Raw genomic sequence first — 26043 nt, forward strand, 5'->3', positions numbered from 1 at the left:
TTGGAATTGTAGATTTTTATGTTGATGGTACAAACATGATATGTACTCTTGATGTAATAAGAGACCTTAAAAGCTATTTAAAATCCGAATTTGAGATGAAAAATCTAGGGAAAGCTCGATCGAATACTGAGCTTGTGGTATATTATTCCACCAGTTTGTATATGTCAAAAGTTGTCAGGCAATTTAACAAAGACATGCATCTTGATAGCACTCTCATGATTAATCGAGGTTCAAATGTAAGTAAGTAACCATTTCGTCCAAAGGAATATGATGAAGATGTGTTGGGAGATTCCCATATCTAAGTACAATAGATGCATTGTTGTACTTAGTATAACAATGTACTAGATTAAATTTTACATCCTCGGGGAACTTGTTAGCTAGATATAGCTTCGCGCCAGCGCAACGTCATTGGAATGGTATAGTGAATGTAATCATGTACTTAAAAATAACCATTGACATAAATTTGTTTTATCCCTACAAAGACATTAAAATGAATGCTAATGAAAGTGCAATCCAAAATTTGTTGATTATGAAGGAACAATAATCTCTTCTCCAACGAAAGTAATCAGAGGGAGATATGGTAGATTATTTTCTAAGTCATTACCAATTTTCAATTTCGAAAAATACTTGACTAAAGGAACAGTCTGGAATAACTCTGAAAGTAATCAGGGGAGATGCCGACATCAGGGGGGGATCCAAGGATATGATGTCGACATATTCTACTTCGAAATAGAAGCTGTGTTGTACTCGTTTTCCCTTCGATCGAGAATAGTTTTACCCAAAGGGTTTTGTTCCTCAACAAGGCTTTTAGCGAGACAACACTAAAACCATCGATTATGTTGAACGTTGAAGACATAAAGATCGTGTTGATATTACTGAAAATATCTGAATCAAAGAAATGAAATGTGATAGTCTGTTAAGCAACGTAACTTCCATAATCAACAACAAGGTTTTATAAACATTCAAATCACCAAAGTAAAGTGTGATAAACTCCTTTTGACTGCGTTAGACTAACGAAAATAGTCTGACATCAGGGGGAGCATCTAATGGTTGTTGAACTATTTTCCTTCACCGGGGTTACTTTTTTCCACAGGGTTTTGTTGCTCGGTAAGGTTTTTAATGAGACAACAATAAACACCTGGAATGTAATTTCCCAGCTGAGGCTATTGTCTTTCCCAAGAGGATTTTCTGCCTTAAGAGTTGTGAAGCAACTAGTCAACTTCAACGGAGCAAAGTGATCATCTGCAACGGATCACCTTTACTTTCATCTGTCATGTTGTACTCTTTTTCCTTCATCAAGATTTTTCCCCCCTGGGTTTTCCTTGTCAAGGTTTTAATGAGGCAACATATTCAAGTACAACTATGTTTCTAAGTTTTCTTAATATTTCTTTAGTTCAGGTTTTGTCCCTATGGGTTTTCCTGGCAAAGATTTAACGAGGCAATTAACTTAGACTTGTTGGTCTTTGAAGATCGTATCACATGTGATGAAATACATGTAAGTACGAGACAACATGTGAAGTACTACATATGAAGAGTTGTACCAAGGTTTTGTCCCACTGGAGTTTTCCTTGTCCAAGTTTTAATGAGGCAATTGATTTCGGCACAAGTCATCAAGGAGAGGAACATTTGAAGAACTATATGTGAAGAACTATGTATAAATTTTTGTTATTGAACCACACAAGGGGAAATGTTACAGGGCCTACGACCCATTGGGTGTGCGGTCCAACTAGATTCCTAGGGTTGTATATATAGGAAACTGTGTAATACTTCTAATCTGATTTTCTAACAATATATCCTTCTCCTTGTCTCTACATCTTCTATCTTCACCTCAAATTCTCCTAAAACAGGAAACAAGTTTTGACGTATCTGTTTTGATGTAAAATACGGCCCTATATAAATGTAAAAGTCGATGACCAAAAAGCAAAACAGGATACCATAGTTCATTGCATCTTTCTGTCAGATCAAATTCATGATATGCCAAATCAAGCATATAGGTGCAGGACATTTGTAGTTGCAAAAGCATAAGAAACACCTTTATAATGCGAATTTTCTTCATTGTTTTTACTTTGCAGCATATTAGAAAGGTTCATTCTAATAGAGATATCGTTAGACTCGTCTGAGTGGTGTAGTGGTTATCATGTTAGTTTCACACATTAAAGGTCCCCAGTTCGAACCTGGTCTCAGACACTTTTTTTTTTATGCCTATCCCAAATTGTTATCAGCTATTAAAAATATCAGTAGTTTAGTACTTACTTTGGCTTATTCAGAGCATGCCCTGGTGGTGCAGGTGTCTCTGGTTACCAACCAATTAATTTTGTCTTGTTCCACACAAACATCTGGAGCTCAAGTTAAAATGATATTTAACTGTACCTTGAGAATCATATACTCAATTTAGATATGTTGATATGCCTGCTTAATCAAGAATCAAGCATGGATGGAAATCTTTACTGCTGCCAAGGATATATTCATCTCATTGTTTTCAATGTTTTGTCTTTGGAATGAATATCAATATAGTCCATATTTTGTTGTAACAGTAATTTTAAAAAATTCAATGTATTTTTGAGGAGGTTCAGATGTGATGATCAAAGGTTGTTATCAGCTATTAAGGATATTGTCAGTATCTCAGTACTGACTTTAGTTTGGTTATACAATGCCTCCTGCCCTGGTGGGTTGAGTGTCTTGGTACCAGACAATTAATCTGTTCATGGGAGATAACATTTTAATTTTACAGCATCTGCCCTAGTTAAAATAACCAACAGATTTAAAGTTGTATTGCGTGCCTTGCTATGATGTGCCTGACGTTAAGGCGAATCGAGTCGTGTTGCGCTGTGCCAGAAGGCACGTTGTGTTGTTGTTAAGGTTGTGTCATGTGACTTCTTTATTAGTTAACATTAGTAGTCGGGATGCCCCTTTAATCCAATGTCTGCCTTAATAAACTGACGTGTATCCTAGTCATTTGGAAATTGTTACATGTTAGATAGTGAACACGTGTCCACTAGGATTGGGTATTAACTAGGGTTACTCCCAATCATGGCCTCATTTTTTTTAAGAAAGCTTGCACGGAGAATTTATTGAAAATGAAAGGAAAAAAGAAAGGAGGGGGGCAAACCCTTCCCGGCTGTCCTCAAATAGAGAAGGGAGAAACAAACAAAAACAAAATAAAAACGACATCCTACAAACTTATCCAAATATCTATGAAGGAAGAGATCTATCACTTCCCATGGAAGATCGGATAAACGAAGGTGGTTGATCCCACCATTGAGACCCTGAAGTTGCACCCCATTTGGCAAGTAAATCCGTTACCGAATTTCCTTTTCTATAAATATGCGAGAATCTGAATCGGATTGAAGATAAGTATATTAAACAATCCTCCCAGTGAATCAAGGATTCATTTAAGTTGTAATGAAAACCCTTTTTTTGGGTAAGAATGAATAAATGAAGTATTAACTTGGTTGTTGCGGCAGAGTTACCAATTTCCATCTCACTTACGATTCTATTTCGTTCAATCCTTTTTCTTCGTGCTGCAATAGTATAATTGGCATCAGAGTCGTTCCTTCTTATCCTTCATAATGGTTGTTCAAACCTGCAAAGAGTTACACGATACTAACAATAGACAACAAGCTGAGCTCGATTCATTACACCCGAATGTCAACAATCTAGCCCTGCAACTCAGTACAACGTCTACAAAAGAAGCTTTATAGTTATTGAAGGTGGAAATAGAGACTGGTATGTGATATCAGTTAGAATTTTTTTTCTTCTAATTGAGCTATCAACAGAGATCCAAATGGAGCTCAGGGATCTAATAGTGTCTTCTCTAATCAAGATGGTGCCTCTCCTTTTACCATTCAGTCTGGAGGTCGAGATTTCAATCAGCAACATCGGATGTCAAAGCTTGACTTCCCACGATTTGATGGAGATAACCCAAAAGTCTGGATACAAAAATGTGAATACTATTTTAAGATGCACCATATCCAGGACATCAACAAGACAAGGATGACGGTTATACATCTAAATGGCAAAGCAACTAAATGGTATGACAATTTTTGTCTTAATCATACCCATATTTCTTGACAATCCTTTTGTAATAATATATGTGAAATATTTGAGAACCCTGCTCGTGATAATATTGTGGGATTATTCAATAAATTGGCTCAACTAACTTCTGTTGATGATTACTTTGAAGAACTTGAGTATTTGAAAGCATTATTGTTAAGTGTTCACAAGGATTTTCCAGAAACATATTTCATATCAAACTTTATTGGAGGGTTACTCATGTTTAACCCAACAATATTACTTCATGCCTTTTCACTTGCCGGAATGCAAGAAAAGACTCTTGCACTACAACAAAAAGCCACTAAACCTACTCAGATGCCCTTTACTAATTAATTATTTTTCTACTACAAAGCCATTCCATCCAACAAACTTTCCTCCAAAACCTGTCTTTATGCCATCTCAACCACTTACACAAATTATACATCCTAAATCCAGTCCCACAATGCCACTCAAGAAGCTCACTCCTGAGCAGGTTCAAGCAAAAAAAGCTAAAGGGTTATGTTTCAATTGTGATGACTTCTACAGGAGAGGCCGCATTTTTAAAAAACAGTACCTAAGTGTACTAATAGGTTATAGGTGAGGAGGCTGAAGAAATATCTGAGGATGGTATTGAGACTGAACATGACATAGAGGAAGACTCTCCAATTGAGAGTGATATGAAGATTTCCATGCATGCCCTTACAAGTAATATCTCTGGGAACACTATTAGAATTCCTGGATTTATCAAGAAAAAATCAATTTCCATTCTTATAAACATTGGTAGTACCCACGGTTTTATTGACTGTGCTCTGGCAAAAAATTTACAATGTTCAATTAAAAAAACTGCCAGTTTATTAGTCATTGTAGCAAATGGTGACAAAATTGTAAGTTCATGAATTTTCTCTGAAATTGAATGGACTATGCAAGGTCACAAGTTTAGTAGTAATTTGAGACTTCTTCCACTAGGTGGTTATGATATATTTCTAGGAGCGTATTGGTTAAAAGACCTACGGGATGTATTTTTCAACTTATCCACATGTATTACCTTCAATCACAAGGGCGAGAAGATAACCTTAACTGGTGTCCAACAAAAGTCCTCTCTAAGCATGGTGAGTGGCGGTGCAATTAGAAGATTCTTTCAGAAGCATTCTCATGGAGTAGTTGGTCAACTTTTTTCTATATCCTCCAACACTGTTTAGTCCACCCCACTACCAAAAATATATAATGTCCTCCACCAGTTCTCTGATATTTTCTCTAAACCTAAAACTCTACCACCTTAGAGAGAATTGGAGCATAAAATACCTCTCAAACTCAATGCTAATCATGTCAACCTCAGAGCCTACAGGTGCCTCTATATATGAAAGACAGTCGTTGAGAGTTTGGTTCAAGAAATTCTCCACTCTGGTATCATCCAACCTAGTAACAACCCATTTGCATCTTCAATTCTGCTTGTCAAGAAGAAAGAAAACTCTTGGATATTTTGTGTTGACTACGTACATAAAGTTAAACAGCCTCACAATTAAGGATAAATTACCAATACCAGTCATAAATGAGTTGTTGGATGAATTACATGGATCTGAATTTTTCTATAAGATTGACTTTAAGTCAGGATACCACCAGACTAGGATTTTTCCCTATGACATCCACAAGACTGCATTCAGGACACATCATGGCCACTTTGAATTCAAGGTAATGCCATTTGTCCTCACAAGTGCTCCAGCAACTTTTTAAGCTCTCAGGAATACTGTTTTTCAAGAACATCTTAGGAAGTCTATTCTGGTATTTTTTGATGACATCTTAATATACAGTCCCTCTCTAGAAGCCTACATACTTCACTTACAAACTACATTGGAGATTCTTAGAGAACATAAACTTTTTTCCAATTTCTCTAAATGCTGTTTTGGCCAGTCTGAATTAGAGTATTTAGGCCACATTTTAATACCTAATGGGGTTATGGATGACCCTGAGAAAATTTCTACAATGGTTGAGTGGCCTATTCCTACCACCATTAAGGCACTTAGATGTTTTTTTGGCCTCACTGGTTACTATAGAAAATTTGTGAAAGGTTATGGCCTTATTAGTAAGCTCTTGACTGATTTATTAAGGAATGACGTTTTTTCTTGGTCTCCTACTGCAACTGAGGCTTTTCATAGCTTAAAAGGGACATGACAACTAATACCCATGTGTTGGCTTTGCCTGATTTCACCAAACAGTTTGTTCTTGAGACTGATGCTTGTGATTTGGGAATTGGTGTTGTTCTTATGCAAGACGGCAGAGCTTTTTTCTTTTTTTTTTACAGTGAACAACTTAGACTAGGAGTTGCTTCCTTATCCACTTATGAGAAGGAATTACTATCTATTGTCCAAGCTGTCACTAGATCGAAACATCACTTACAAGGTCAACATTTCTAATCAAGACTGATCATCAAAGTATCAATTACTTCTTGGAGCAAAATATTTCTGTTATATTACAACAAAAGTGTCTTATGAATCTCCTTGGGTTTTATTATGAGATAAATTACAAAAAAAGGATCAGATAACAAAGTAGCTGATGTTCTCTCCAGAAGGCCTCATTCCACTGGTGACTGACATTCTACTGCATTATCACAACCTGCTTGGTCACAAGACATTATTTCTAGTTATGCTACAGATACTAAAGTCCAGAGTATAATTACTCAACCTACACTTGATCCTGCTTCTATACCACATTTTTCTTATCTCAATGGCATCCTTAGATACAAAAACAGGTTGTATATGTAGGCAGTTCTGCCAACATCAAAACCAAAATTCTGGGATCCATTCATTCTTCAGTTGTGGGAGGATATTCTGGGATCCAATCTACCTATATCAGAGTAAAGACATACTTATTATGGCATGCAATGAAGAAGGAAATTCTATCTTTTGTCTCTAGTTGTGATGTTTGTCAGATAGATAAAAAAGAGCACACTTACACTGCTGAGTTGCTTAAACCTCTACCAATTTCTAATCATGCATGGCAACATATATCCATAGGCTTCATTGAAGTCTTACTAATGAGTGAAAGAAAATATGTCATCCTGGTTGTGGTTGAAATATTAACAAAGTATAGTCACTTCATTGGCTTACATCACCCTTTTGCTGCTTCCTCATCGGCCAGAGGATTTCTATCTCTTGTCTTCAAACTTCATGGTCTGCCTGCTTCTATTGTCTCTGACGGGGAAAAATTCTTCACCAGCAATTTTTGGCAAGACCTCTTCAAGGCCTTGGGAACCCAGCTACACTTAAGCACAACTTACCATCCTCAGACAGATGGCCAAACTGAAAGAGTCAACTCCTGCTTGGAAAAATATTAGAGATGTATGTGCGACCATCATCCTAAGAAATGACACTTATGGCTTACATTGGAAGAGTGGTGGTATAACACCAACTATCATACTAGCTTGAAAATGAGTCCCTTTCAAGCCTTGTATGGATGCACCCCTCCACACTTAGCCTTCCCTTCTACTGCCGCCATCTCAGTTGGTGTTGTTGAAGAGTATTTGAAGCAAATAGATGTTGTCATGGATATTTTGAAAGATGCTCTCCACTATTATCAAGAGAGAAGGAAATTATTTGCTGACCTTAAAAGAACAAAGAGACACTTTGAAGTGTGGGATAAGGTTTACCTGAAGCTACAACCTTATATACAGGCATTTGTGTCATTAAGAAGGAACCTCAAACTTGCTGTTAAGTACTATGGGACTTTCACTGTTTTGTACAGGATCATATTGGAAGCTTACAAGCTACATCTGCCAGCAGAAGAAAGAATTCACCATGTCTTTCGTATATCTCAGCTCAAGAAGCAGATTGGTATCAGTCACACTCCTTCCCCTGCTCTGCCAATCTTAGACACTGATCGCCAAATACTTGTCATTCCTGCAGCTGCATTGGACTCAAGGACCATCACCAGGAATGGAATTGTTGTACCACAACTGCTCATTCAATGGACAACCGCATCAGCTGAAGATGCTACTTGGGAGGATTCAACACACATCCAGCATCATTTTGCTAAATTTAATCCTTGAGGACAAGGATTTGGTGATGAGAGGGTATTGTCATGTGACTTCTTTATCAGTTAGCATTAGTAGTCGGGCTGCCCACTTAATCCTATGTCTTTCTTAACAAACTGACGTGTAGTCTAGTCATATAGCAATTGTTGCATGTTATATAGTGAACATGTGTCCATCTAGGATTGGGTATTAATTAGGGTTCCTCCCAATCATGCCTCATTGAAATTGTAATGAAAACCTGTTTTGGGTAAGAATGAATTAATGAAGTATTAACTTGGCTGTTGCGGCGGAGTTACCAATTTCCGTCTCAATTCCGATTCTATTTCGTTCAATCCTTTCTCTTCATACTAGAACAGTACAGGTTGCTTTCTAGAACTTTATGTTCAAGATTTTTGTAAACACATGATTATGACTAAGATCCGCCATGTTTATTGGTGGGTTGTCCCAAAGGCAGGCTTCCCTGAAGATAATAACCAATGGACGCCCAAATAGTCCCAGATGTGATAGTACATATGTACGGATAATGATGGAAGACTTACTAGGAAAGGTATTAAGGTATACGTGTACGGTATCCACATGTGGGGCTTTGCCTATAAAAACAAGAAACCCTCCCAAAAAGAGTAGAGTTCTCCAGATAATTGTATTGTGTACTGGGATTAGTCTCCACATTACCCTAAGATAATTTAAGGGTGTTTACATTTGGCGACTTCACTGGGGACTAGTCCTCGGTACCAATACGTCAAAAACATGAACTCTGAAAAATCATGACCCCGGAGATCCGGGGTCAAGACGAACCTACTTATCAATCACCTAGTCAAAACTCATCAGTTAGCTTTGGTAGAGCACCAACGGAAGGAAGGAGGCTCAGACCCTATGTGTGTGGAGAAAGAATTCGGGGTAGAACCCCCTTTCTATGTCGGAAGAAGAGAAGACCCGGAAGACAGAGCCGTACGAGAGGAATATCGGGAAGTGTTCTCTAGATTCTTTCGAGAGATCAGGTTCACCGAACATCAACAAGAGTTGGATTGTGAGCATATATTGAACATTTTTTCTGGGGAAGACCATCATGAATACTTGGAGAGACATTTCCCAAAACAGATCACCCTCTCAGAAGAAGATCGTATGGTCGAAGCAGGGCTTTTACGCCCCCTATTCATCACAGTCGGGGTAGGGAAGAACACCCTTAACCGAGCGTTTGTGGACACCGACACTTCATTAAATATAATCTCCCAAGATACCATTTGCCTATTACACATTCCGCCGGTTGCAATCAAACGTTTCAACACTAAAGTACAAAACTTCAGCGGGGAGAGACAGAAGACAATTGGAACCATACAAATAGAGATCACGGTTGGACCCATTAAGGCCATAGAAATTTTCCATGTAACTAAAGAAAGCTCGACATGCCACATCATCCTGGGGAAACCGTGGCTGCAAAGACATGGGGTGGTATCCTCCACAGATCACCAATGTCTCAAGTTTCTGTACGAACGGAAAGAATGGCGTGTAGCAGCTACGGAGAATCCGTTTGTGGACGAAGAGAAAAACCTCTTCCCTGAGGATGCCTTTTACAACAAACAAAACCCGACGACCCTGGAGGACGATCTCAGGGGAAAGAAGGAGTGCAAAAGGGAAACGAGTGAACGAAAGGGATACTTTCGACGATGTATTCAACCCAACGGGAAGAAAAAGTATCAATATGTCGTCGAAGAAAGCATGATGGCGAGGGAGGAACATGTCACACAAGAGATGAAAAATCTAACTGTTAACGAGCCCGAGCACGATTGGGAACACCCAATTCACAACCAATGGGAGCCTCGAACCAACAATCCCTTTGAATCTAGGAACCCTGGAGAAGCCGAAAGTAATTTAGCTTGGAAGTAGCCTAACATTGGAAGAACATGAGGAAATAGAAGGTGTATTAGTGGAATTTCAAGACGTCTTAGCCTGGACATATGAAGATATGTCGGGGCTCAACCCAGCCCTTGTGTCACATGAATTCAAAACATCACCGTCCTTTAAACGGGTAAAGCAGCCCCGGAGGAAATTTTCTCACAAGATTGAGCAGCAAATCAAAGAGAAAGTCTCGAAGTTGTTGGAAGAAGGGTACATTAAACCCATACATCATCCGACATGGCTAGCCAATATTGTCCCGGTGGAGAAGAAGAGTGGTAAGATACGATGTTGTGTCGACTTTCGAGATCTCAATAGGGCGTGTCCCAAAGACGATTTCCCCCTTCCTCTCATTGACCTCGTCGTCACTCCACGAATGACCATGAATTGTATGCCTTCATGGATGGGTATAATGGCTACAACCAGGTCAAGATGAAAGAATCAGATGCTCCTAAGACAGCGTTCTCAACACCAGTCGGAAATTTTTATTACGTAGTCATGCCTTTCGGATTGAAGACCGCAGGTGCCACGTATCAGCTAGCCATGACTCTCATCTTTCATGACCTCAACCACAAGGAAATGGAGGTATACGTGAACGACATCATTGTTAAATCAAAGAAGAGGGCGGAATTCGTACCAAACCTTAGGCGGGTTTTGTCTCCATGCCGGAGTTACGGCCTCAAGATGAACCCAGCTAAGTGTACATTCGGGGTGACCTCCGGTAAGGTCTTGGTCTTTAAATTCACTAAGGTTGGGATCGATATGGATGAAGATAAGGCAAATGCGATTACGAAAATGACAGCCCCAAAAAACAAGGAGGATCTCCAAGCATTGATATGCAAGGTTTCCTATGTACGACGATTCATACCGGTCCTAGGCACCAGTATGGCAAGCCTTAGTCCGCTACTCAGAAAAAGATCCAGTTGGGAGTGGGGAGAAGAACAGCAGATGGCACTTGACAAAATCAAAGTGTTCCTAACACACCCGCATGTAATGCGCCCACCGATCCCGGGGGAACCTTTATATCTCTATGTGGATAACACAGATAAAGCGATCGGCACGGTCCTCGTCCAAGATATGGTGAATGATAACTTAACCCCAATATATTACATAAGCAAAGCACTAAAGGATACGGAGTTACGTTACTCACCAGCGAAAAAGGCGTGCCTCCCCCTAATCTTAGCAGCACAAATACTGAGACACTACCTACTAGCACATCAAACATATGTAGTGGCATCGAGAAATCCGATAGCTTATTTTTCGCAACCACTATCCCGTCCAGGCGAATGGCCCGCTGGTCAGTACAACTGTTTGAATTCTCCCTTCAACCAGCAAAACCTAAGGGGATCCGAGGTCAAGCCTTCGCAGACTTGTTGGCATCTTTCGGGTGTGCAACAACTCCTCTCCACGAATACATCCTCGGAGAAATAGTCGTGGCAGAAGAATCCAAGCCGTAGTTACTTTACTTCGATGGCTCGTCACATTGGGACAAAGGGGGTGCCGGGGTCGTTCTAATCACCCCGGAAGATGAATTAATATCCAAAGCATTCAAACTCGATTTCCCGTGCACAAATAACGCTGCTGAGTATGAAGCTTTCCTTTTGGGTTTGAAAATCGCCAGGGACCTCGGAGCTCGAAACATTGAAGTCAAAGGAGATTCTCATATTTTAATACAACAAATTTTAGGAGAATTTAGTGTCAAAGAGCCGACATTGGCTGCATACAGAGACAAATCCCAGAGATTAATCAGGGAATTTGAGAGTGCATCACTCGCCCACACGGGCATAACAACTAATAAACATGCTGATACTTTGGCCACTTTAGCATCTAGTTTGCAGATGATAAATGTGAATGAAGAAACCATAACAGTAGTAAAAAACACAGTCCCATCAACTTGGTTTGAGGACGTCATTTTTGAGGACGAAGACGATTGGCGACGCCCAATTCTAAAGGACCTTAAACAGCCACCCGAGAATTGACAGTTGCCTTGGAAGTCTTTGAGCAAATATAAAATAATAGATGGGAGCTTATACTTTATCACCACCGGATGGATCTTATGCAGATGTGTAGGCAACATGGAAGAAAAAAAATTATTACACCAAATTCATGAACGTACCTGTGGTTTTGGACTCGAAATACCCCTGTAGAGAAGGATCCAACGGGCTGGTTTTCATTGGCCAGATATGGTACAACAAGCTCAAACCCTGCAAGACAATTGTGAAGCTTGCCAAGGAGCCCCAGTACACGAGGAATCCTTTATTGTTGACGGGGAAGACTGGCGATCCCCATATATTGAGTATCTGACTGAAGGGACTCTTCCATACGATAAGAAAGCAGCTAAGAAACTGGAAAAGAGATCCCGAAAATTCTTTGTCATAGACGGGGAACTATTTCGCCGCTGCTTCAACCAAAAGACATTAAAATGTGTAGATCAAGCCAGCGCCACCCGCATTATGGAAGTAAGTCATGACGGGGAACACCAAGGAAAGGCACGGATTTTTATCCAAATCCACGATGTTGGGTATTATTGGCCAACAATGGAAGGTGACATCACGGAATATGTGCAAAAGTGTGAACAATGCCAGATCCACGGGAATTTAATCCATGCACCACATACTATGCTCCAGGACACCTGTACTCCATGTCCCTTTCATAGTTGGGGGCTAGACATCATTGGACCAATCAACCCAAAATCGTTATAAACAACATGAATACATCATCACCGCCACGGAATGCTTTACAAAGTGGGTTGAGGCCATACCACTAAAAGGAACCACCGGAGAGGTGATCTCGGCTTTCATCAAAGAACACATAATATGTCGTTTCGGAATTCCTATGTATATCATTTTCCATAATGGTACGCCCTTTGTCAACAGTGATGTAACAAAACTTCTAGGAGCCTTCCGAAATAAGCAAAAGGTATCAACTCCCTACTATCCACAAGGGAACGGGCAAGCAGAATCTACCAACAAGTCACCACTCAGAATCTTGAGAAGAAGCCTCTACGACAACAAAAGAGCATGTCATGAAGAACTCCCACTTGCCTTGATGGCATACCGAATCGCCAAACGAACATCGACAGGGTCATCTCCATACATCTTGGTATACGGAGAAGATGCCATCATACCCGCCGAAGTGATCATAGCTTCGGAAAGAATCCTATCAGCAAGCGGGGTCGACCTCGACAGTCGGCGGTTTCGTTCTCTAGACATGATTGATGAACGACGGGATATTTCCGAACACAAGAATAAGCAGTATCGTGATCGACAGGAAAGATTCTACAATCAACATGTCAAAGAAAGACACTTTGAAAAGGGAGAACTTGTACTTGATGTTGCCCCACATGTCCAAAGGGAAGGTAGTGCAGGCAAGTTTGCCCCGAACTGGGAGGGACCTTTCCGCATACGCAAAGTCGGGGGATCCGGATACTACAAACTCGAACATGCCGACGGCACCAAAATTAAAGGAAAACGAAACTCCAAGGTCAATGGAACCTGGTTAAAGAAGTTCTACGCCTAAATGAACTATGGGTAAAATGCCCGATGCAAGGGAAACACCCATTGATGCCCTTTGTTTCGAATAAAACAATGCATATTCTACTACTCTAAGTCTTCTTCTACTTCAGCACATCCTAACCCGTCAAACTAACTTGACGGAACCACATACTCGATACAAACTCTATACAAAGAGCACTGGGGTCGAACCTCAAACATGTCAAACACGGGCTTGCCCCACATAATCTAAACTCATAAAAAGGAATGTCCTTCCTTCATATTCCATACTTAACCACATATCTATGCAGAGCAATTTCGGACAATGCACGGTCTTCAATTTAACCATAATAGAAAGGGACCCTACCCCGGACCGACACACCATTACTAGGCCCATCTACACACCCTCGAATGTGAACAAACTTAACCCTACCTTAACAATTCCCGCCATTACATAAATCACTCACCTTCCAAAACAAAAGAGGGAGGAAGGAACTCATAAAACACAGCAAAAAGTATGAAACCCAAATCATCATATTCACGACATTGACAAACAGAACAACATATAAAACAATAAAGAAACAAGTTATGGTCTTACATCAGAAACAAGAAAATAAAAATTAAGCTATCAAGGAAGTCGTACATCCGAAACAAGAAAATGAAATTTTAAACCAAACTATCAAATAAGCCGGCGGAGCTCCTCCTGCGCCCGCGCCAGAGCAGTGGCGACTGTGTCCTTACCACGAAGCGCCGAAAGTATACGAAAGAACGTTATCAAACGCTGCCTTTGGTAATAGCGGTAGTACACGAAAAATAGATGAGGCAGTAGGAGACCTTCATCCCGAGCTTCATAATGGCAAGTGGTGAGCGGATTAAAAACGATGAGAAGAACCCGGAAAAGGTGTTCAAGACGAACTATTTCCAAGACCAGGCGAACACGAGACATTGCAAAAGAAAATTGATTAAGACTTAAAAAGAAAAGAAAGAAGATAATTAAACTCCCTTTTATAGAAGGGTAATTAATTACATTCATTAATGAATCCAACTGTCACCTACCCAAAACGCAAGACAAGAAAAAAGAGGGAAGAAGAGAAAACAGCAAAGGGAAAGCACGAGGGAGATGCCCACGGTTAAACTGCACGATGACGGGCGATAGTCTGATCAACCTCTGCCAAGAAAGAGCAAGACTCATCCAAGGAACGACGTGACATTATGCACTCAGCATACATATATACCAACAGTTGATAAGTACGACCTAGTGCTTTCGGAGAAACCTTTTCCTGAACAACCATTTCATGCGTTTTCGATTGTTCTATCCACACGGCCCAAAGACGAGCATGCACTTCCCGAGGATGGGTTACTAAGCAATCTACTTCCCCTCGAACCAATGATAAACGACGAACCTCCTTGGCAGAGTCTCCTCTAATCACCAAACCAGGTGTCGACCCAAGGAATATTGAATGACCTTCCCGATGATGCGTCATTACGACCACGGAAAATCCCGAGAAAAAAGAAAGAAGAGTTGGAGAGAAGGAAAAACAACAAGACAATTGCAAAGACTGGTATTTATACTAACAGAGGAGAACTTTTGAAACGAGTAACAAAGAGGACCAACACCAAAGAAAGAAAGACGCGTGGAAGACGGAAGGAAACATTGGGACAAGGAATTCTGAGAGAAGCAAGAATCACGACTGACAGGGGGCTTCGGGAAAAGTAGAAAGCCTCAGGCCTGAAGTTGCAATTAAACATGGGCTTCACGAAGAGAGAAATCGTAAGGAGACATTGTTTCGAGTATAAGCTAATGACTGATCGCCGAGCCTACCAGCCTCGACAATACAGTCAGGGGACTAATGTAAACACATGATTATGACTAACAGCCGGGACGATAATGGGGGCTTTGGGTATAAGCGAAAGCCACCATTGCCAAAACCGGGGTCGCCATGTGCGTTGGTGGGTTGTCCCGAAGGCAGGCTGCCCTGAAGATAATAATCAATGGGCGCCCAAATAGTCCCAGATGTGATAGTACATGTGTACGGCTAATGATGGAAGACTTACTAGGAAAGGTATTAAAATACACGTGTACGGTATCCCCATGTGGGGCTTTTCCTGTAAAAGCAAGGAACCCTCCCAAAAAGAATAGAGTTCTCCAGATAATTGTATTGTGTATTTGGATTAGTCTCCTCGTTACCCTAAGATAATTTAAGGATGTTTACACTTTTGAAACGGGTCCTTCTAATCAATTATTCATATGATCATGTAAACTAAGTACCCACTCTTGCCGACGAGAAAAACAACACAAAGAAACGCTGGAAAATCTCATTGTCATAGACTCACAAAGAGGATAATATAAAGTATTATTTCGAACATTATTGATGGATGGATACAAAATACATTATAGAAGGGGACTATCTGCCCATCCAAATAATGCATCTGAGGCTCTTGCCTTGAATGAGTAAATCAAAGGCCTTGTTTACGTCTTCAAAGTTCACCTCATGCGTTATAAAATCGTCCAAATGAAGTTCCTACAATGACCACAAAACCGAAGAATTTTTAAACTGCAATTGAAGTAATTTTCATGACTGGAAATGGTGCGAGAAGTGATGATAGTTTTTACCTTGTTTATGTAACTTTGTGCGAGGAGTGGGATATCTTTTTTGGCTTTGATGCCTCCAAAAATCGATCCAGTGATGGTTTTTCCTTTGAGAAGCTCATAGCAACCGAGGCTTAGTGGTGTCCCATTCATTTCTACTCCTAGGACTATTGTCTTTCCGGAACCCTATGGTTCAAACACAAATGGAGATCAGAATACAAACCAACAGTCAAGTTAGGACACTAAGAACTTAGCTGATCCATCTTTAATAAGAAAAGGGTACGTACATTGCGGCAACTAGTGAAAGCAAGATTCATCAGTGAAGCCAATCCAACACACTCAAAACAATAATCAGCACCTCCATCCGTCATTTCCTTTATTACCTCATTCACTGGTCTATTTCCACAATCTTTTGGGTTAATGAAATCAGTTACTCCAAATTTGCTTCCTGCAACATTTGAAAATCTGTTAGATTCATTGCAGTACTTCTTTGGTTAGCTCGGTTTCCTTCAACTGTGCGCTTATCGTCTAAAGAAATGAAGCAATGGTAATTAAAATTGTACCAATTTTGAATTTTTCGGGGTTCAAATCAACACCAATAATTTTAGCAGCACCACTTATCCTGGCTCCTTCTGCAACCTATAAGAACAATATCGAAACACGTTAGATTGTAGTTACAACCATGAGATAAAAATGAGATATACTATTGTCCTTTCACAGTAGGGATATATTACCGCGAGTCCAATGGCTCCCAGACCAAATATTGCAACAGTAGACCCTTTCTTGACTTTAGCTGTATTCCATGCTGCACCTATTCCTGCATCCCAAACCATGGTTTTAGCGCGTTGCTCACAGAAAAAAGGCAACTCGAATATGGGATTTTGAAATACGTATGTACCAGTTGGAATTCCACAGCTAAGCAAGCAAGCCTTGTCAAGAGGAAAATCAGGATTGATTTTCATTAGATTGCAGATATCTACAACTGTGTACTCAATGAAGCTTGAAACTTTAATGAAGTAATTTACAATCTCCCCATTAGAATCCGTAAACCTGCTAGTTCCATCCCTTGGCATTCCGAAGCCACCAAAGGGGAACTTTGAGCAAATGTTGCTTTCTTTGGATTTACAATCCCAACATTCCTCACAATTTGGATGGAAAAATGGTATGACAATGTCGCCTTCTTTTACTTCGACCACGTTGTCTCCCACGCTCTCAACCATACTATATGAGGAAGTCATCAACTCAAGTTAGGCATAAGCTCAAGATAGGAAATGTCACCAACACCTACTGCTAGCTAGGTGCTAGTGATTTTTAGGTGACTTTAAAGACGTGCGCAACTCTTATTCTCTTTTCTAGTGCTGTCCATAAGGCCATGACACCAAATTATATTGACTATGTATATTTAGAATTCAATTTTGATAATAAACTTCAAAGTGACTGGAAAGGAAGCCAGTGAGATTACCCGACTGCCTCATGGCCGAAAATTCTCGGGAACACTCCTCTCGGCCCTTCCTAATAAACATACCAAGTAACATTCAAACAAAAATCAATCTATTTCTTGAAACAATGACAGGTTTTCTTCGGTGTGCCAAAATATTCTTCGTTTTTTTTTTTTGTTCATAACTAAAACGTTGGTTACGCTTTGTCATAAAAACAAAAAAAACTGAAAAAACAACAACGTTTTGTTGGGAAGCTTTTATGTTTCATCAGAGACGTGTACAAAATGTGTTTGTGTTGCTGCGATTTAGCACAATGTGCTATTGTTCATCCTAGCTGGCTTTTCACTTTAACTTAACAAGTGAAGTTTGGTTTAAAATACATTAGAAAAGATAAAAAGAACCGTTCGCGAGTTATAACCCCAAATGTGTCACTATTCATCCACACAAAACTCATCAAAACCAAAGTAACACACAAACCCCAACAAAACAAAAGTAACTCGCGGTTGATGAAACCAAAATTTGGTTTCATCATAAAATTTGGTGAAACCCCAAAGAATTTGATGAAACCAAATTTTGGTTTCATCATAAAATTTGATGAAACCAATTTTGAAATTTGGGGTTTTCGTATCAATTTTTAAAAATTTGGGATTTTTGTATCAATTTTGTTTAAGATAGAAGTTTAATATATCCCAACATTTGAGTGGAATTTTTGTACCACAAGTTTGGTCACCTTGGGTTTTTATGACTAGTTTTGTAAAAAGAAAAAGTAAAAATACAGTTGCGGTAAGAGTGCGATCTTTAGGTTTTTGATCGTAATGCTCCGCCAACTGAGCTATCACCGCAACTGCGATTATAAGGAATCCTGATTTTGGACATACCTAAATCTTTCTAGGCATACAAAGCAATAGTCCTAACTTGGGTGACCTTATAAGGGGTACCCTATGGGTAGTTCAATTACCTATATGCCCTTAAATCTTTTAAATTACTAATCTATCCCCAACCCTAATACAAAAACCTAAAATCAGTTTCATTCACCTTCTTCTTCCTCTCCACAGCAGCCGACCCCGTTCATCTTTTCCAAAAAAAAATTCATCGCATCATCGCCGAAATTTGATCGTCGATTCGTGAAAAGTTAATCAGTTTTGGCTTAAAATGCATATCAGTTTTGCGCCGACTCTAGTGACATAGAGCCTTGTATTTAGGATCGGCTTATTTGATGGCATTAGATTTGCGCCGAATTTGTGTTGTTGAAATTTCATAAATTTTGCATGTGTATAGGATCGGCTTGTATGGTAGTACTAGTTTTGCGCCGAATAAATGTTGTTTCAATTTCATAAGTTTTGCATGTGTATAGGATCGGCTCATATGGTAGTACTAGCTATGCGCCGAATAAATGTTGTTTCAATTTCATAAGTTTTGCATGTGTATAGGATCGGCTCATATGGTAGTACGAGTTTTGCGCCGAATAAATGTTTCAATTCATAATTTTAGGTTCGGCTTATTCGATAGTATTGGTTGTGAGCCGAACAAATGAGATCGGCTTATAAATAGTTTGTGGTATGAGCCGAACCACTCTCTGTGTAAGCTATTGAAAATTCTAAGACATGGTTCGGCTCATATGTGTTATTTCGGGTAAGCCGAGCCTTCTTATTTTTTGACAAGTTTTTGGCATTTGAAATCCATATTTCGTATAGTTTGTATCCCTTTCTTGTTCTAAGTAGTCTTATAACTTTCATACTTGTGTCAGGACCGATGCAGCTAAAAAGAGGAAGAAGATGCAGGTAACACCATCTACTTCTAAAACTCCCGATCCTCGAGGAGGAGGTAAGAAAAAATTGGGAGCGTGAGGTAGAGGAGGCATTTTAGAAGAAGAAGCTGAACAAGTAAGAGTTGAAATACAAGAAGAAGGAATAGTTGAAGATGAAGAAGTAGAAGGAATAGATGGAGATGATAATCAAGAAGTTCATCAAGAAACACAACCCCAAGGAAACCCCAAGAAAGAAAAGAAAGGTAAGAAGGTGGCAGAACCCGAGAAAGAGAAGGACGATGTTGATCGACGGATCACTGGTTTACACATTCCTGATGAAGATGACGTAATTACACCTCGATCAGATGGTTTGCATCATGGTCTTCCGTAAGATGGAGGAAATGTGTTGATCGGTTATGCCGAATCTTGGGCGAAGAGAATTTATGAGACTCCTGATCACAACCGTGCAGTCCGAGTATTGAGACACCAGAGGGCAACGGAATGGAAACTTTCTGAAGAGGTTCCTGAGGTGATTGCTTACGTACAAGCCAGTGCTTTATGTCCTGCTATCAATTATGGACATAAGGAATATGATAGTGTGTCGACCTCTGCCTTTACCGAGCGCTTTTGTCCAGAAACTTACACATTTCAATTACCTTTTGGAGAGATGGCAATCCCTCCTGATGAGGCTAGAAAGATTACAGGCCTTAAAGCAAGGGGTAGAAGTGTGGATGCTGATTTTTATGACATGAATTCGGATGAGCTCTACAATTTGTTCGAGGAAAGTCTTGGTAGGGATTCAAACAAAACTGAGTTGGAGTTTTGTCGATCCGTGAAATATGTCAATTCTGTATGTACTCCCAACGGCAGAAATAAGAAGAATAAGAAGATCAAGCTGACTAACTTGAAAAAGGAGTTTGAGAACACAAAGCAGAGAGTAATGGATCCCGTCAAAGTGAAGCAAGCCGGAACTTCCTACTTGCTTTATACTCTTGGTGGAGACATCTTTCCCGATACAACCGGAAACAAGGTAAATGCTAATTATCTCTAATTGGTAAAGAATCTTGAAACTTGTAACAAGTATGCTTGGGGAACGGCTACGCTCGCTTACCTGATGGAACAACTTGCCACCGCGTCTAGGTTGACAAGTACAAACATCAGAGGGAATTTCACTTTGATCCAGGTAACTTTTGGGAGTTCAGAGTATGGTTCGTCTTATAACCATAAAATCGTATGAGCCGAACTTGTTATTTGGTTGGTTAATACTTGATCCATATAAGCCGAACAGTTCTCTGAGTTTGCAAACTTTATTCTTACTTTGATGTTTCCAAGTAAAAATTGTTTCTATCACTTCAATTCCTTTGATTTTTGAATGTGGTTCTTTGGATGTAGGTGTGGATATATGACCATTTCCCAATTTTGAACTTGGCCAAAGTATTTGAGAAGGATGTCGATTATGTTGATACAGAGCCAACTGCAGCACGGTACGAGTACGAGGACTCGAAGAAAAGGAACAAAAAACACTTGGTGGCAAGTTTGAGAGAGACGTTAGACCTACTGGGTGTTGATGATGTCACTTTTCAACCATATGAGAAGGAAGATGAAGAAGATGAAGTTGTTGAAGATGAGGATATGCCGGTAGGTATGTATCATGGGCCATTGTGGTAATGGTGGTTATGTTATATACGATCCTCGGCGAGTACTCCGTCAATTAGGATGCGTGCAAAAGGTTCCTTTGTTTGATGAGAAATTCAGGTTGTTACCAAAGAGTGGTACTGGAACTAAAAGCACCACTTCATCTTGGGAACCAAAGTATGATCCTGATCCCACCCTTGAGTTTTGGAATAACTTAGAAGATCACACATTAGATGCGTCCAAGTTAGCACCTTTACTTGATGATCCATGTGAAGAGGATCCGGGCTATATGGATTGGTATAACCAAATTTCTCATCCCTTCATTATCAATAAGAAAAGTCAAAAGGTAGCTGATAAGGGGAAGGCGAAGGCAATCAAGATCACCAACAAGTCTACTTCCGAAGATGTAATCAACGCTTTCAAGATAATGGTAAGAATGACTTCACTTTATACTTTTCATATATTAGTTATGGTAAAAATGTCTTCAACCTCACGGTTATAAGTTGTTGACAAATGAAAAAATAGGTTGCCGCGGGTAGGGAGATGTTGAAAAAAATGAAGGCCAAACTTGGTTGCAAAACACCAATGACCGTGGAAGACCAAAAATACCTCTACAAAAAGTGGGATGCAATCATCAACAAAGGAGAAGGACCCGAGGAACCCGCACAAAAGCCTACCACTAAGAGGTATCGACAAGTTGGTGAAGGTACAAGCCAAGACGGTGTTACCGGCCAACCCGGTAATGATGCGTCAGAAGATGAAGACCAAGGTGGAAGACGAGGTGGTCGTTCTAGAAGAGGGGTCGTGGTTAAATGCCATTTTATGCTTCCAAGTTCCTTTTAATGTTTTCTTAAGTTTTAATTAAACTTTTATGGTGTTGCAAACACCTTTGGTTTTAGGTGCTGAACTTTGTTTTTAATGGTGCTGGGATTGTTTTATGGACACCTTGAATTTCATGTTTTAACTCTGGTTCGGCATATCCTGTAATGTTAGTTGCGCGTCAAATCCTTTGTACTTCAGGTTCGGCTTATTCGATGGAATTAGTTTTGCACCGAACCTTTAATTTCGATAGTATGCTTTATTTTGCATACTAACTTCGGTATTCTTCTTTTTTAAGGAAGCTAGATTTCAAAGCCTTTGTGAAATACGCCATTAGAGAACTAATGGCCGAGATTCGTTAGAGATAATTTAAGATTGAACTATTATGTAAATCAGTGAAGGGTTCGGCTTAGATCTTCAAACTCGTATAAGCCGAACCTGTAAGAAGTTTCAAATTTTGAAATTCTAGCCGTTACATAAACGGATTCGGCTTATGTTCAAACCTTCTTATGAGCCAAACATTGTCTATTTTTGCTCAAACATCTATAAACGACTCTTTTTAAAATATATAGCCGTTGTAACCTGTATTATATATAGGAATACATGGTTTTTCATAATCTTCAGAGCATATACTAAAAAAAATGGCACCCCAAACTCATGAGTTTACTTTAGAAGAAGATTTGTCTCTTTGCACTAATTACGTAGCATACTGTCCAAAAAAGGGTGAAGAACGACGAGTGAATGGTTTGATGAGTATGTACTACTTGGTAATCCTCGCACCGAAACGAGTAATCCTCGCAATCGGGATAGTGCGGCCTTGTTTGCCTATTTGGAACTATTAAAGAAACGGTGAAAGACGTTATAGCTTTAGTTCGGATTGTGAGTCTATATCGTCTCAAGGGTGAAACAAACTATGAGATTGAAGATCGATCTCTAGAGGAATGGCGAAGATGGAAAGGAAAGAATTTCGAATACAAATATCACTACTACATTCTTAGAAGGTTTCTCATTACCCGTTTAGGATATTAGAAGAATTCGATTAGAAATTTATTGTAAGGCTATTATGTAACGGGTGTGTAATCCACATTTTCTATGAATTTGAAAAGTCTATTTGGAATGATATAATATTTTTTGTGTTCATGAATCATGAAAAGTTCGTCTTATCCTGTAATTCCAGTTATGCGCCGAATGTTGAAATCCATTGTTCGGCTTTCTTAAAAAATATAATACAAACCGAACCTATCCGAGTAACTCAGGTTTTTTTTTTGGTCAGGTTCGGCTTGCAGTGAAATAATATTATAAGCCGAACCTGACAAAAAAACTCTGGTTTTTTTTTTTTGTCAGGTTCGGCTTGCAGTGAAATAATATTATAATCCGAACCTGACAGAAAAACTCTGGATTTTCATCACTCTGTCGGGTTCGGCTTTCCTTGAACTAAAGTTACAAGCCGAACCATCTTCTGTGTTCATGGTTCCAGTTTCTAGAAAACAACACGTTCCATAATCAAAAAGTAAATCATTCAAGTATTTCGTTTTGATGGGTACATGTAATTGCAATTCTAGTCAAAATATCATCCTCATCATACACGAAAATAAAAAGACACAAAATACACGGATAAATCCATGAAACTTCTTTATGGAGATCCTAAACGAATCTCATCCTCTTCACTGACCTCTTTCTCATCCTCTTCACTGACCTCATTCTCATCATCTTCACTGACCTCTTGCTTATCATCTTCATCCTCATCACTTGAAAACATAATTACTTGTCCACTTGGAGGCTACACATTCAAAGATATCCAAAGATCCATTTCCGTCCCATAATTTGCACACCAATCCATCGCAAAATTATTTTCAAATCTAGGCCAAAAGGCTGCACTCATCAAGGGTGGTAATGGGAAAGCGGTTCTAAGTTTGAGGCTGATAAAATGACAATTTTGAACAAATCCAAGAACAAGTCTTCTATCCTTTACACCATCATTGCAAGGTTTTGTTGGAGGCGCCTAAGTAAAGCTACTACCCGTCATGAGAAACAATGTACGACGCAATCGAATGTCTCCGCTATTAAAAACCCACAAATGGGCATTGACATCCAATGTTCTTCGGTAATGATAAAATCCCCATGCAAACGACGTTCGAATGCAATGTACTCCGCTGCCACCCCTGCATCTCCTCTTGCACCTGTTCTCATCATTGTATTATAGAAATCTTTGTTTTTACGTAGAGTTTGTAACATTCGTTGCCGAATATAGTTAACTTCATTTTCAGGGGGCACAGGATTGTTCTCTTCCTTAAAAGGACCAACGTTTTCCGCTGTGACGTGATATCCACAATTTCCATCACCTTGCACGTCGTCCATTGCTACAATATGCTCATGAATTATTGGCGATAGATCTTCCAAGTAGTTATCGTATATAAAATTGATAGTCCTCAAATACTTACGGACTTATCTCTTCTAGGTCCTCTCATCCTACCAATTTCATGTACGGTCCTTTTCTCATTTATCTTAGTTTGTGAAGGATACATCTTAGCTTTCCCCTTGACATCCTCTTTACTATCCTTTGCTTGTGCTGAACAATCATTATTATTCACCTATTTGTTACTTGTTTCGGCTTTTTGAATACTTGGACGACCTCGTTTTTTTGGAACTTTGACTTCTTCCTCCTTCATCAACTTCTCAATTTCCTTTTTGGCCTTTTCAATCCTTGCATCATGGTAGTCAACGCCGGATGGATCCCTCTTATTACCCAATAGTTTATTGTTGGCTTGTCTAGTTTGAAAATTATTCATTTTCTTACTCATCATACCTTTCGGTTCACTCTTCTCCGGATCCAAAATATTTTCTTGGGTGAAAGGATACATGACCGGCATCATGTTGTCCCATAGGAATTTCTTTTGACCTAGGCCCATATTCCTATACATCTCCGCCAACTTTTTGCCATTTTTCGTGTCTCGTATCTCTAGATCATCTTCGTCGGCTTCGGTTGGAAGAGGATCGAAGATTAATTGTTTCCAAAAATGATCAATATCCTCAAATGGTATGATACCATCCTTGTACAGAAGTAGGTCGTGGCGACATGGAAGTCCCATAGATGTCTTCACTTTACAAACACACTCTTCCTCCAAGTTGGCGCCTAATGTCTTAATCAAATTCACTTCTTCCATCAACAAGTCGATGCATAGATGTGAGACTCTATAAGTTAATTCCCCTAGCCATTTACTACCATAATTCTTGTGTCTGAACATAATGTTATGCTCGAATGCGGCTTTAATTCTCACAACATCATTTTTGAAATATTCATCAATTGCATCAAAAACCGTGACAAAAGTGTCAACACATCCAAAAAGGTTCTTCTTTAACCGATAATGAGCCGACTCTACCATACTTGTGGCTTGGTTGTCGAAGTGTTTATGCCGATTTGTGAAACAAAACACGAACCTTTCTTTATCAGGTTCCAACACATCTTTGACCAAGTAAGTAATGACATCGGGTAGCCGGTCTTCCAATGCTTAATAAGCATTTTAAAGTTTTCTTCGTAGACATCCTCGGTGATTGACCATACCAAAGCTTCCATTCGCCTTGGAAAGAAGCCCACAACATCTCATTATGTTCATATTCTTTCAAGAATTCCTTCTTTTTCTTTACTCGTGTCTCCTCCGGTTGGATTTTAGCAATATTCTCTAATTTCTTCAACTTAAGTGGTTGAATTTTCGATTGGCCGTTTTTCCTCACATTGCACCATATGTGAAACATACAAAGAAAATTTAATGCATCCGGAAATACCTTTTTATACCATACATCAAAGATGAATCTTGATCGGAAACGAACACTTTAGGAAGAACACCCTCCGGGAAGATTAACTTCAATTGTTCTAACGCCCAAACATAACTCTCTTTCTTCTCATTTTTCAAGAAACAAAAAGCCACGGTAAACGGTGCCTTTGTCGAAGTATGCCCCACAATGTTCATCAGCGGCATCTCATATTTATTAGTCTTGTACATGCAATCCAATATAATAAATTGTGGGAAGCATAGAGCCAATTAGACGCATTCCGGGTGGGCAAGGAAAAGGTGTGTGACTTTATTGAACTCATCCAACTTCTTTTGGCAAGCGTAGTTATTCTTCACCCCTAACCACATTACTTGTTGCATCACCATCCTACCTTGCAAATTGAGTCTTCTAATCTTTTGTCTTACATTGTACATAGTTTGCACAGTTGACTTGTTATTCTTGTTGTCCACCTTCAATTTGCTAAGAATCCTAGACGGTGGCAAACGTGCTCGTGTCATTTTATCCACTTTTAGCATCTCATCGGGTTTGAGTCGCGCTACTTTCGCATGTCCATGCAGGTCTTTGGGACGTGGGTGGTT

General features: G+C 39.6%; 3 protein-coding genes and 1 non-coding gene across 4 annotated transcripts; 3 read left to right on the plus strand and 1 right to left on the minus strand.

Annotated features, from left to right (window-relative positions):
• Positions 1-2114: 2114 nt before the first annotated feature.
• TRNAV-CAC lies at positions 2115-2187 on the plus strand. Its single transcript has one exon. It is a non-coding gene; the product is annotated as a tRNA-Val (tRNA).
• Positions 2188-7456: 5269 nt separating this feature from the next.
• On the plus strand, positions 7457-8074 carry LOC113290366. The gene has a single exon (XM_026539975.1). The coding sequence runs from the start codon at positions 7457-7459 to the stop codon at positions 8072-8074; it is 618 nt and encodes a 205-aa protein (XP_026395760.1).
• A 4061-nt stretch (positions 8075-12135) lies between these two features.
• LOC113290367 lies at positions 12136-13471 on the plus strand. Its single transcript, XM_026539976.1, has 2 exons — positions 12136-12473; positions 12829-13471. Exons 1-2 carry the CDS (start codon positions 12136-12138, stop codon positions 13469-13471), a joined length of 981 nt encoding a protein of 326 aa, XP_026395761.1.
• A 2363-nt stretch (positions 13472-15834) lies between these two features.
• On the minus strand, positions 15835-20766 carry LOC113285357 (alcohol dehydrogenase-like 5; the record flags this gene model as incomplete). The annotated part of the gene is made up of 8 exons (XM_026534267.1): positions 15835-15965; positions 16058-16219; positions 16321-16481; positions 16597-16672; positions 16768-16850; positions 16932-17254; positions 17496-17545; positions 20752-20766. Coding segments are annotated over 8 exons (987 nt in total), but the record flags the coding sequence as incomplete, so codon positions are not given.
• Positions 20767-26043: the final 5277 nt, after the last annotated feature.

The sequence above is a fragment of the Papaver somniferum genome, chromosome 6 (assembly GCF_003573695.1).
Source record: "Papaver somniferum cultivar HN1 chromosome 6, ASM357369v1, whole genome shotgun sequence".
NCBI classification, from domain to species: domain Eukaryota; kingdom Viridiplantae; phylum Streptophyta; class Magnoliopsida; order Ranunculales; family Papaveraceae; genus Papaver; species Papaver somniferum.